General features: G+C 34.5%; 1 protein-coding gene across 3 annotated transcripts; it reads left to right on the top strand.

The window, feature by feature from the left end:
* Positions 1–3,488: 3,488 nt before the first annotated feature.
* Positions 3,489–10,015, top strand: Ubc2 (ubiquitin conjugating enzyme 2). 3 transcript variants are annotated; one of them, XM_088231458.1, is made up of 4 exons: positions 3,489–3,597; positions 4,304–4,656; positions 6,347–6,494; positions 8,816–10,015. In XM_088231458.1, exons 2-4 carry the CDS (start codon positions 4,315–4,317, stop codon positions 8,911–8,913), a joined length of 588 nt encoding a protein of 195 aa, XP_088087584.1. In that variant the 5' UTR covers positions 3,489–3,597; positions 4,304–4,314; the 3' UTR covers positions 8,914–10,015. The 3 variants fall into 3 exon arrangements, with proteins under 3 accessions (XP_088087584.1, XP_088087583.1, XP_088087585.1); XM_088231457.1 differs by lacking the exon at positions 3,489–3,597 and adding an exon at positions 3,642–3,761; XM_088231459.1 differs by lacking the exon at positions 3,489–3,597 and adding an exon at positions 3,847–3,961.
* Positions 10,016–13,368: the final 3,353 nt, after the last annotated feature.

Genomic DNA, 13,368 nt, shown 5'->3' with positions numbered 1-13,368 from the left:
TATGGAAGTCTAGGTATTTACTGGGCTTATGTACTGTCATTGGCTGGTTTAAGTGGCCACTTTACAAACTGATAAGAGCTGATGCTTGAGTCGGATGAATCTCACTCACGTGATTAAGGTTTCAGCTCTTATACTTCAACGTTAACAGATGGTTTCTCACTTCATCGTCAGAGTCTAAATTGGAAATTTCTCCAGCTTTTTAAAAATGTTTCCCCATACTTTCAAAGGTCGTGCTTTACCGTAAGTTTCTGAAAATAAAATAAACAGTTTTACTTCGCATACATTTTTTTAATGTAACCAACATAAACATGACATAAATAGTTATAACATGACGGATCAGTTTCAGTTATAGAAAAATAAAATACATACCATAAAACATCATTCAATCAATTATGTTTTGATGCAATGACTTACCTAATAGTATAAAGTTTGTGATATTTAATAATTAATCAGTTGAAACTGTTGTAAGCATTAGGCAGTGGATGAGATATTAATGATGGTAAAATAATTCAAACTTACCTCAAAAGAACTTTGGACAAGGCGGTTTTGTTTTGTGCAAGATTACAGGTGCAGGTAAAGATTTCACTACGTTTCAATTAAATACATCAGCAATATCCTCAACTTGAGATCACACAAAGCTCCATTTCGTTTGCGTCTTAAAAATGACAAAACAATATTAAAATTGTGGTAGTTGATGTGCTGATAACTTAACCGACATAATATTTGTCATTTTGCGTATCAACAGTGTTAAACTTTACTAAAACGAAAGCGACTTCTTCACCGTTATTAATTTCAAGCGGATCAGACACTGTTTTTTCGTTTTCCTCGGCCGAAGATTTGGAGGCATGTTGTTCATATTCGTCGTAATGACTTATGATGAATGTCTCAAAATCTGTTGATTCATCAACTGAGTAGGCATCAAAGTCTGTTGTTTCCGTGTCGCTATGACATTTTTTTCAATGTTCTCCTCTATGAGGTGTAGGTTTCTTTTGATCCTGATGGTAGAGAAAAATCGGATAGATTGTTTACCAATTGCTGTTTGGTATAAAAAGTTTAAATGAACAGAATAACTGGCTTGTCATTTTCAGCATGTATTTGAGTTAAAACCCCCCATCGGGTTTTTAAATCTTATTTCTTTATTTATTTATTATTTATTTATTTGTTTAATCTTTGGCAAAAAATCTGATTTATGGGACAGTTTGAACAAAACATCCCGTTACCTCGTTTAAAATCATGTTTTTGCCATTTACTTCATTTTCTTTTATATTTTCTACTTTGTTTTTTTCTACTTTCTTGGATTATGTTTTTTCAATGTAGTATGTAGCGACAACCCTAGACGTGGGCAAAATTGTCAAAACACTAGCTAAGAAATATAAGACAATTTTGCCCACTTAAATATCTATTGTGTTTCTTGAAATAGATATACAGAAATACGTTCTATAGCGTCTTTATTATGTATACAATGAAATATATAAAACTTACTTGCCTCCTTTCAACACAAACTCCGCAACAACAAAAGTTTTGACAATATTTGTAGATTTACACAAACAGACCTTCAAGTTTAACTTCAAATTTCAAGTGATCAACTGAAGCTGGCGGTAAACTAAATATTTAGTTTTGCCATGGAACTATCAAAATATACTTACCAAATGTAATTTTTATGATACCGGTAACTTTTTTTACTTTAAAACGTGATTTTGTTAAGGATTTCGGCAGTGGGCAAAATTGTCATGGCTGGGCAAAATTGTCATGTTTGACGGTACCTAAAAACATTAATAAAAACACATAATACATCTCACTGCACATGTCATAAAGTTACATAATACATCTCTGCTGCACATGTCATAAAGTGACATTATTGAATAATTTTATTTTTGCTGAATTAAAAAAAAAATATTTTTCGTTGCTAGAATTTTATCACTCCATGCGCTTTGTAGCTGCAAGACGTTTGGTAATATTCTGTCGATAATGTCTGTATCAGCCTTATATAATGCAAGAATCTTGACGTAATCAAAATCTGATATTTATTAAATCTTCTAATAGCAACTTTGGTTTTTATGCCCTAATGTCCAGAATGTGTAAATAAGTCAATTTGTCACTATGTAAACTTGTGATTATTTGGAATAGATATTCCTGCTGTTCATAGATCTCACCGCCACTAAAACAGTAGATGAAGATAGATTGTCATGGTTTAGCTCGAAATTTTACATGTTTATCGTTTTATGAATATATTGTATAGCATTATTGTATTACCCTTGTTTGTCTTTGCTACATAGTTTTGTGTTCTTTTTGCTCAGTTTTTTGCATACTCGTATGTTTCTTCGTGTAACTGTAGTAGTTAACTTAGGCAGTATCCATTATAATAAATAAAATATTACTAAATATTTGTACATAAACACTTACCGAATTTTCTCGAAACCGTTAGACATGACCACAAATTAATGCTTTAAATATTGATAATAACATGTTCACCTTTAAAATATTGTTTTAGCATACATCTGCCTGAGAGATTGTATTTATCAGCTTACTTTCATCTTTGTTTTTCAGATCCCATACCTCACTCTCATGCATAAATGTCGGCACCAGGCTAAATGGCTAATTATGAACTGAATAGCTAATTGTGAAATTTATAAACTGCTAATTATGCCTTCTGCGATAAACATTTATTTGCCAAGGTTGATTTTAGTACACCGTTCAACCTTGTTCTGGGCACTCAGCTTCATTTTAATATCTTTCTTTATCTGATAACGTTTATATTTGGTTAAAATCACTTCTTTTAAAAAATATATATAATTTCATAATTAAAAACTCTTAAGTCACTTTTTTTGTGACAGGGGCCCAATAATTAGCATTGTGGTAATTAGTTATGCCATCTTTATCAAATTTCGACTCATCTGTCCACAATATATTTTCCAAAAATGTCGGTTAATTTTTAATACTACTTGGGAGCCTTTCATCAAAGTTTTTTTTAAAGAACTCTGATATTACCCTAGTTTTTTATACCTTGTTGGATAGCTGATACAACGTAGATATTTTTTATTCATCTACAGTATAACTGTCACAGACTTTTTTTAAAAAATATTTCCGAAATGAAAAAATATTTTTCACGAATTTATTTCAATTTATAACTCTCAATCGTCTACTACGACCCAGTCGATTCAGCAAACTGCAGTTTTAGGGTTGAAAAAATTAAATCAACATATCTACTCCACAAAAATTGCAAACACAAATAAATTACATGCAAAAAAGTCTAAAAAATTAAGCCAACAGACAAAAATCTGATTAAAAAAAAAAAACAAGGCAATTTCAATATGCAATATCTTGAAAACGGTTAAGTTTTGGGTAATTTTTGTGTGGAATCAGTAAAGTTTAACAATTAGATTTTCGTAATTAGGAATTAGAATTTCTTATTCATTATGGCCAATGACAAAGTAACCAATAAAATTTTCATTCTTAATCACGTATCTTCCTCTTTCTATGAATGTATTTATTGTCTTGTTTGCGGTTTTTTCAAATAAAAATTCTTTTTTCGTTTAATATTTCATTATTAACTAATATTACATATTTGTACTTTCGAAATTATCTTATAAATATATTGTGAGTATTTTTGCTTCATAATTATGATTTTATTTACTGTTATTCGTATTTTCCAAACGCTGCCTGTTTGACTTGCCATTTCACAATAGAGCGAGTGGTGTCGCTGTTTTGCTTGATCCGGTCTCTGTTTAGGATCTGCTTTTGTATTGAATTTAAGGATTACAGTAAGTTTTTACACTGAGAATATTAATTTGTTTCTATTTCAGGTCGTTTTTGTCGTGATGGAAAGTCCTAAATACTCTAGTGAATAAAGATAAACGCACATTTAAAACATGTCAACCAATCTTCGTTGTTCGTTTGTTTGTCCGCAAGTTCACAGTAGTAAGAAAACTGGGCGGCTCTAAATATTTTTCGCCGTTTGCCGGTTAAAACATTTTAGAATTGATCTTTCGCTAGTTATTTAGTCTTAAGGATTTGAACAAAAATGAAAAATTGATTCTCAGTCATTACAAGATGGCCGACATTGATATAAGGACAAATGGAAACATTTTTTATTATTAACAGATTTACCATCAATTACTTTTTGAGCTGGTCTCGTATAATTAGGATATAATCCTTTATATGACTTTGTTGCAATTCCTTCGCTTTCGCGAGATTTGTAAAATCTGAGTCGTCATTCTTTGTGCACAAGCTAGACAAAGGATTCATTATTGACATAACGTCGTAAATATTAAGGTGGTTTTCAATAGTATCGGAAACGTTGCAGGTGCCTGAGTGATGTCAGGCGCTTCGGGGTCATCCGGGGGTGGGACTGGGCGGGGGCGCGGCGGCGCAGGAGGCTCGGGGGGCGCCGCAGTGGCGGACAGCAAGCCAGACACTAAGGAGAGCAAGCCCAACCCCAAGATGTCCAAGGCTCTGGGGACCTCAGCTAAACGCATCCAAAAGGAGTTGGCGGAGATTACGCTGGACCCCCCTCCCAACTGTTCTGCAGGTCCCAAGGGTGACAACTTCTACGAGTGGGTTTCTACCATTCTTGGTCCCCCCGGATCTGTTTATGAGGGAGGAGTATTCTTTCTAGATATTCATTTCTCGCCTGAATACCCCTTCAAACCGCCCAAGGTATTATTTAATTATATAAGTAATTCATTAACATGCTGTGATTTTAACAATATAAAAAATACGTAGTGCGTAGAAACAAACACTTGAAAAAATATAATATACAATACGAATTTTGCAGGAGTCAATTAAAAAGAGCGTAACTATTTTAATTCCAAAGCAATGTAAGTACGTTATGTAGAACTATTATGGCTATATTATTATGCAGGTTGCATTCATTATTCCCTTTCCACACCTAAAGGTATATAGGGCACTGCATGGGTACACCAATTGCAGCGTATCTTGATCATGTTATCGTTACATGAAGGTAAGATGATCAGTATTATGTCTGAGGTGCCAGTCTAGGGACTATGACGTATTCTAGTGTTAAAACATCTTTTTAAATAACCATGTCTGAAACCCGAGACCTCTCGCATGGAAGGCAAACCCGCTGACCATTACACCACGAGGCGGACAAAAATAAATACTAAACATTTTTAATATCAACCTAAACGGCAATTCGTAAAAATATGTTTAATTTCGTGTAATATAAATCTGTTGATTTTATGAACATCATACAAGAGGGTTCGTGATGTAAATGACAAAATGAGAAAATGACGTCAGATATCCAGGGGTGTCGAGTCATGATGCAGCTGAAAATTCCGAAATAAATTGCATTCTGTATTATGTAACTCGATTTCGGCTATAGTTGCACATCAGTCGCTTAGCCTTTTTGCCGTCGATGTTATCTTTCAAAAAACATTATATCACTGGAAATGCATTCGACTCGGGTTGTGGTCCCGTGGCTAGTGTCTCGGACTCACGGCTCAAAGGTCCGTGGTTCGAATCCCACTCTACCCCAACTCGATTCCCATTTTTGAATAGTGACTTATTTACAACTCGTTGAAAATGGCCCTCAAAATTAAATATTTGAGTTAATCAAAAGAATGTAAATATTTATTTAAAAAAAATAAAATTGGTAGAAAATATGCGTAACATTTTTTTTCAATTGGAAGTATGATTTTTGTACCAACAAACCATTCATTGTATATAAAATATAAAACATTCACTTTTAAAAAAATAAAAAAAACTAAATATTTTGTAACAGTGTTTATGGCAGAACTATTGTACACATTATAGATTGAGTTTTTCCACATTATTTTATACAAATCATCTTTAAAACCTGATTATGAAGAATGAGTTTGTCAAAATTGTGCCGTAGTAAGCCCTCAATAGAAACTGAATGCTAAAATCATTACCATTTATAATGGTGCAAAGTAATGCACTTATCGGTACTCCAATCGCAGCGTATCTCAATGCCATATTAAAATCATCTTTATTGACGTTATGTTCAATATTGTGATTTAGTTCAATAGCTATGTAATAACTAAATTAAATTACATACTTTATTTGTACTGTGTTTCTTTGACAATAGTACATTTGTATTTTCCGTGGCTTGGATCTAAAAAGGCTGATGTTGTAAATCGCAATAATACAGGAGAGTAATTTTTTTAGCCATTTAGTGGTGTTATAATGAACTCTTTGACTTTCTCGATAACAAATATTGATAATAAACAATACCACATAAATGTATGTGTATATAAAATAGTTAAATGTTTTTTTTTCATTGACATTAACCCTTTTAGATCTAAGCCGCAGAAGTATTACTGTCAGAATTGTATTTATGCATCTAATGTATTATTTGTATTTGTAGGTCACATTTCGCACCCGCATTTACCACTGTAATATAAACAGTCAAGGTGTAATATGCCTGGATATTTTAAAGGATAACTGGTCTCCGGCTTTAACAATATCTAAAGTTCTACTTTCAATTTGTTCGCTATTGACAGACTGTAATCCAGGTGAGTGATATCTGCTTTATAAGAAAAATATCTTTCCTTATGAGTAGAGACCGGAAAACAGCGGTGTTATTATTTGTGAAAAGTGGTGTTATTTTTTGCCAAAAGCGGTGTTATTTTTGAAAACTGGCGGTGTTATTTTTTAGAACCAATTTGAGTACACGGGTTGATAATAAAAGTCAAAGGCGTTGTTTTTTTTGCATTGAAAATATTTATTTTACAATAATACAACATTAAAAACACTGAATATAAACTACATTATAAACTAACTTGTAATATATTTTTTCAAAAACTGAAAACAAAAAATTAAGCAAATATTACATAAAACGCGGAATATATATGTGTGCAATGCACATGCAAAAGATGGTCACCCAAAACCACCTTCAACGTCTCAACACAATTAGTCATGTAATCTGTCTGAATCTGTCACTACACTCTTCACATTTTTCAACTCAATATTGTAGTCTTTTAGGGCATCTATTATAGCCCTGACACAATTTGTAGCGTTGGCTGACTCTAAAAATTTTATCCCTGCCACACAGTTTTACCTCTTCAGGACTTGTATTAATTCTAAATAATATGGCGAACACACAATGGCCTGAAGAATTGGTAGTTTAGGTGCAAAACAAATATATATTTTTTTGCTTTGTAAAACTTCTTTCACTTTGCAAACTCTGTCGGCAGCTAAAATTCCGAGATACTTCTCTCTTAATGTTTTTGTGCACAGCAAATCTCCAGCACCTGAAAAAAAAAAAAAAAACAACAAGGAAAACTGTATTTTTGACAATTTTTTAAGTACTGTCAAATGTTTTCATTTGGCGTTAATCTTGAAATTATAATAGTGTTTGTAAAAGTAGTGGCTTTGGAAATTGTTTTTATCAGTGAAGTTTACGAAACAAATTCACTGCGTACTATAAAAATTACAGGTAAAATGTTGAATGTCGTATTTTTACCACTTTATAAATATGTGTCAAAAATAGTTAGGTTATCAAAATCGGTAAAATAACATTAAAAATAAATGTTATGCTCAGAAAAAAGTAAATAAAAATAAATCAAATACCTTGCATATATTTGTCAATCCAGGCTCTGACATGCGGATCATTGAGTTTTTCCAAAGGTATGTTGGCTTTGATAAAGGTTTCAGTCGTGTCTTTCGCCAATTCCGTAACAGCATTCTGTCTTCCGGTAACATATTTTAATTATAAGATTGCTTTGAAGTGCAAGCTGAATTCTTCTCGGCATTTTTCCTATGTTTCACACCATGAATATGTTTTTCACAAGAATCCTTCGTTCCCAAGATATCGTCATATTCAACAGAATCGGCACATAACAACTTTTTTATGGAAATATGACAGTTATGAAAACAAATATGGCCTCCAATTCGAATCACCAAGATTCCATAGAATAACGCAGAGAAATGTGCGTGAAGTTAGCAACTTAAAATATTCGGCAAAATATTTTATGGCTATTCAAAGCTTGCTAAGCTTGTTATTTTCCAAAAACACCAAATTTCGCGTTATTTCCAAAAAACACCAAATTTCGCCTTGTTCGCGTAAAAATGCCAAATTTCGCCTTATTTTTCGTTTTATCGCGATTGCGAAATTTTCCAGTCTCTACTTATGAGTTGTTTAATCATTAGAAAGCCAATTGACGGGTCTTAAATAGTATCCAATTATAATAATTTAAATGTTATCAAGAAAATATAAGTAAGACACATGTCTTATAAATTTATTGCAACATAGAGGGAAAACATTTTCAAAAGGGGAATATAAATGTCATGGGCTTTTGACCTGTCCTTGGCTGGTTTAAGTGGCTTCTTTATGTACTGTGTTAATGCATAGCCATATTTCATTCTCGAAAATGTTTTCCCTCTCTTTCCCCCCTAAGCGGGTGGACTCTATCTAGCCTTTGGACACATTTGAAGTATTGTATTTTTACTCATCTATTAGTGTTAATTGAGTATTTATAAAATGATGAAGACCTCTATCATAAGTAAAAAATGTAAACATAATCTATCAAAAGTTTTCCCCAATATGCTTTTCAGCCTTTTAATTGTAAATGTAGGTATAGGCGGGGTCCTTTATTCAAGGCGCACGAAAATAATGCCCGGTTGAGTTTCGTCATAAATTGGCACCTTGATATTCAAGAATACAATATATTAGTGAATATTGACCAGATCATTTTTTCTAAACTCAACCGGACAGCGTCACAACACACTACCGCATTCTTTCCGTGCGCCTTGAATGTGGACTCAATAAACCAAAATGTGTCACTATCGTCGGATCATTTTTAATAATTGGTTAATTGAGAGTTTTGTTTCGCAGCCGATCCGTTGGTTGGCAGTATCGCCACGCAGTACCTACAGAACAGAGAAGAACACGATCGCATCGCGCGCCTGTGGACCAAGAGATACGCGACATGAAGAGCGCACCCTCCGATTCTCCGCTGTCTCTGTTTCCCAATTAATATTCCACTTGTTAAGGTAGAAGACCTTAGAACTTCAACTTAATCAGCTTACTCCGCTCTGTATCCCTCCGAATGCTTATGCCGTGTGTTTTCCTGTTCCGTCGGTGATATTCCGTATCTGTATAGTTATTTGGTGTTATTGTTTGTAGCCTAAACGTGGCGACGCGGAATATGGTTAAAGCGAGTTGATTTTGGAAATGTTCAACGATTCAAGCTACAGTTATATTGGGAAATGAACATTGAAGAGGTAGCGGTGTTGACTGACATTTAATTTGTGCTTTTCTAAATGGCCACTACACGTTGTGAACCCATATCTCTCCTTTTTATTTTGTAAATGTATTCAATTTATTTGTACCCTTTATTTGTAATATGTGAATCGAGACAACATTTGCGGTGAACAGCGCAAATTTTATATATTCGAGTGTTGTTAAAATATTTCCTTTGCCAGTAGTGAGTTTTGCACCAAGTTACATTAGTGCAGTCAGTTCTGTTGTTGGACAATAATACGAAATCTTCTAAATGGTTTTGTGAATTTTCCTAAATATTATTTAGCGAGATAATGAAGTCCCTTTCCAGTCAGATAGTGTTTTACCGTCCAAAATGTGAAATGTATTTTATCATCACTGTGGATATAGATTCAAAGAATTGAAATTGTATGGAAACCGCTTCAGTAAAATTATGTCCAAGTTACATGAAAGTTTTGGTTGGCAAGTTTTTGATCTCCGCAGTAGCTTCACTTCAATGTAAGTTTTTGTTAAAATGCTTGTGCCAAAACTTTCCACTTTTAAAAAACAATACTGTTTTTTTATCACCCAAATTGATTTGATTATTCCTTTAAATACTATTATTTAATACAAAATTAATTCTAGAAATTATGAAATAACTTGTAGTTATATATTATTACTATAGTATAGGATTCGTATATTAAAAATAATAATGGAATCACAATATGTAGGCATTAAATTTAATGTCAAGTAACAGGTGTTGTAACTAAATGATATTGTGACTGATGTTCCTCTAATTTCTTGGTGATTAAATCAAACTTAATGTAACTCAAATGGTTTTGTCTGTTATCACTCGAGAGCAAGAAATGCGGCTAGGATGAGCAGGCGCCACATTCAACAGTATGAAGGCTGTCTGGAGATCAGATCTGGTGTTTACTCTGTTAAAATTACATATGTACAATGCCTGCATAGCACCTATCTCCTCTATGGATGCGCATTGTGTTACCTCACTAAAGCCCAAACAAAACAGATAACTAAGTTTGAGAAATTATGTCTCTGAGAATATTGGGTGTTTGGGGTTCGACTTTGCTAATGTTGAAATAAAACAACAAATCCAGCAACCTGTCATCAAGTGGAGGCGATATGACTGGCTGAACTATATACTACGAATGCCTTCTCGAGAGCCTCAACCGTGGTTGCCTACTTCACAAATCATCAGGTTCTCGCTGGTTTGGACTTCCACAGCAGACAGTTTGACGGCAGTTTACTGTCTCAACTGTAGGATGTAATCTTGACTTGGGAGGGCATACAGCGGTTGAGCGCGGACAGGAAAGCCTGGAGAGATTGTGTGGATGCATATCTTCCACCTAGGGAGCGCACATGGATAATAAGAAATATTTAGTATTAAATTTAAAATATTCAATTTTACAATATAATATAATTTAATATTAGTTCAGTTTAAGCATATTATAATCTATCTGACCCCTAAGCATGTCACGTCTTTGTTTCGGAAGTTTGTCCGTATCCAATATATCTATCGCACTGTAACATAATCAAACTTGTATCTCGCTCTTGTTTCCGCTACATGCAAACGAACGCTGACTCTTGTGCTAACTAGTCAATAATATGGAAGAGGCCGGAGTAGAGCGAATTGCAGCAGCCAATGGCTCCAACCATTTGAGTTTAGTCCAAAGGAAGGTATGCGTTGTCATGTGCCACAGTAATAACTATTAAAAATACTTCAGATTTCACATTCTGGCAATTCTATGAAACAGAATTGACTAGGACTCCTTTACACCGTTGCAAATTTTTTAATAAGGAAGGTAAGAGCTATCTGAAATTTTATTTTAATATTTTCTATATCGTTGGAGTTCTTCTCGTAGTCCGGCTCGCTGGGGTGGTGGGTTGAACAAGTCACTTGCACTTGAATAGTCGCACGCGAAGACAATAGATTTATACAACTAATAAATAATCTTGCTGACAATTTCATTTACCTTTCTGATCATGGTCTTTCTCTTCGCTCTTCTCAGGGAGAACACTTTCCATTCCTCTACATAGCACATAATTTTTCAGCTATTCCTTTTCCGTTCAAGGTGCTAGACTTTGGAATGAGCTACCTTTTCATATAAAAAATGCGCCTACTCTAGGCACCTTCAAGAAACGCCTAAAATATTATATATATATATCCTCAGAATCCATAACTCCCGGTATTTTGCTGTTTTTTTTTTTTTAAATATAGGCTGGGGAAAAATTTATTTTGTATTTTTTGCTTTATTTCAATGCTTTATAAAAAGTGTGCATATTTGACTTAAGTCGCCTGATTTAAGTCAAATATGCGCCGTTCTGTTCAATAACTTGTTGCCGACGAGAATCCATCTTCATAATGCCTCTCTCATAGAAGGCCTTGTCCCTATTGGCAAAAAACTCGGACAACCAATTTTCTCAGGCCTCTATTGAGGCCAAATTTTTTCCCCTCAAGCGTGTTGGCCATAGACAGGAACAGGTGGTAGTCACTTGGTGCCAGGTCTGGACTATAGGGTGGATGCATAAGAACTTCACATCCGAACTCCCGGAGCTTCTGGCACGTCATCAAAGATGTGTGCGGCCTAGCGTTGTTCTGATGAAACATGATTCCTTTCCTATTCACCAATGCGGTCGAGTTGTTCACAGTAGAGGGCAGAATTGAGCGTTTGGCCATAGAGGAGCAGCTCATAGTATTCCCTGCCAATCCCACCAAACACATAGCAATACCTTCCTGGCCTAGGCCATGGTCTGGGCCGCTTCGTTGGCTTTCGATCACGATCTCTGTTGCTTGACATTGTCGTAAGTGACCTTCAGAAATTGGTCGATTTTGTTGTGATTCAGCAGCGATTCGCAGATGGAAATTCAGTTCATGAGGTATTTTTGAGCCAGCTCGTGTCGCACCTAAACATTGAACTTTTTTTTAAATCCAGCCTTCTGCAAATGGTTCAAAACGGTTTTATGATAAATATTCAGCTCCTAGGCGATGCTACGACTGCTAACATGACGGTCTATCTCAATATTTTCCATGATTTTATCGAAGTTTTCGACGACAGGCCTGCCAGAGCGTGGTGCATCATTCACCTCCACTACACCAGAATGAAATTGCTGGAACCACTGTTGTGCAGCACGAACCGAAAGAGTAACGGCTCCATATACATCGCAAATTGTTTTGGTCACTTTCAACGCGTTTTTCCTTTCAGGTAGTCAAAATGTAAAATATGGCAAATTTCTTCCTTTGAGACCTCCATACTCGACGCACGATAGTTCACGACTGAACCGACCACGTACAATATTGTCAAAGAAGCATTTGTAGTATACACTCACACCTTTACAATGCCGTACCGTATGATCCGATGTGAAAAAGGGCGCGAAATATGCACAAAAAAAATCCCCAACCTGATATATTTTTTTATCCCTTTTCTTTCCTTGGTTTCTCTTTCTCTCTCTTTCCAAATAATATCTGATTCCACTTTCCTCAATGTGTATAACGTAATGTACATTTTAAGAGTTGACATGTGCAAGACTTCTCTCGCAATTAAAAAACAGCTGCTATTTTTAATTTGTTAGGGTATTTTTTTTATGTTTGTTTCGTTTTGACATATATTTTTTTTTTTTAGTACACATTTTTGACCAACTCTTCTTCTGACCAGTCTGTTTTTTGGTTGGCAGAAAGATAAGTCCGCCAAAGTACTTATTCTTTGGAATTGAAGTTTTAAATAAATCGGGGGTAGGAAGGATCCAGAATTACAATTGCGATCACCAAACTATCTTATTAGCGATCATCGGTGATACAAGAAATCGCAATCCACCTGTGGAGAAGGTCGATACCTCATTGCCATAGAAAAGGGTAATGTCACCCACGGTGAAGTTCCTAGGAGATAAATTTAAACTATAACATAGCAACCTCCATAGTAAAATCTGGCGCAACCACTAACGACTATTAAATATTGCATTGTTTTTCATTTGAAATCTGAGATGTTCATCAATCCAATCTGATAGTCACGTGTCTTATGGAATTATCTAAGTTTACCAAATCAAGTATTTAAAAAAAGTTGTATTTAAAACATTCTTTATGAAGAATTAAAAGTTTTTAGATGAGTGATCATATACTACAAGGGACAGTTGAACCTGTGTACCCTTGAAATTTCATCAAGTATTGTAGT

Source organism: Micrasema longulum, unplaced genomic scaffold, assembly GCF_059751315.1.
Source record: "Micrasema longulum isolate JH-2025_06_02 unplaced genomic scaffold, ASM5975131v1 h1tg000887l, whole genome shotgun sequence".
In the NCBI taxonomy this organism is placed as follows: Eukaryota; Metazoa; Arthropoda; class Insecta; order Trichoptera; family Brachycentridae; genus Micrasema; species Micrasema longulum.
The sequence above is the reverse complement of the archived record's forward strand: the minus strand, read 5'-3'. Positions and strand labels throughout refer to the sequence as shown.

Coding starts and splice junctions, on each gene's coding strand:
- Ubc2 (XM_088231458.1), top strand. CDS start 4,315: ATGTCAGGCGCTTCGGGGTCATCCGGGGGTGGGACTGGGCGGGGGCGC. Junction 4,657..6,346: donor ACCCCTTCAAACCGCCCAAG/GTATTATTTAAT, acceptor TTGTATTTGTAG/GTCACATTTCGCACCCGCAT. Junction 6,495..8,815: donor ATTGACAGACTGTAATCCAG/GTGAGTGATATC, acceptor TTTGTTTCGCAG/CCGATCCGTTGGTTGGCAGT.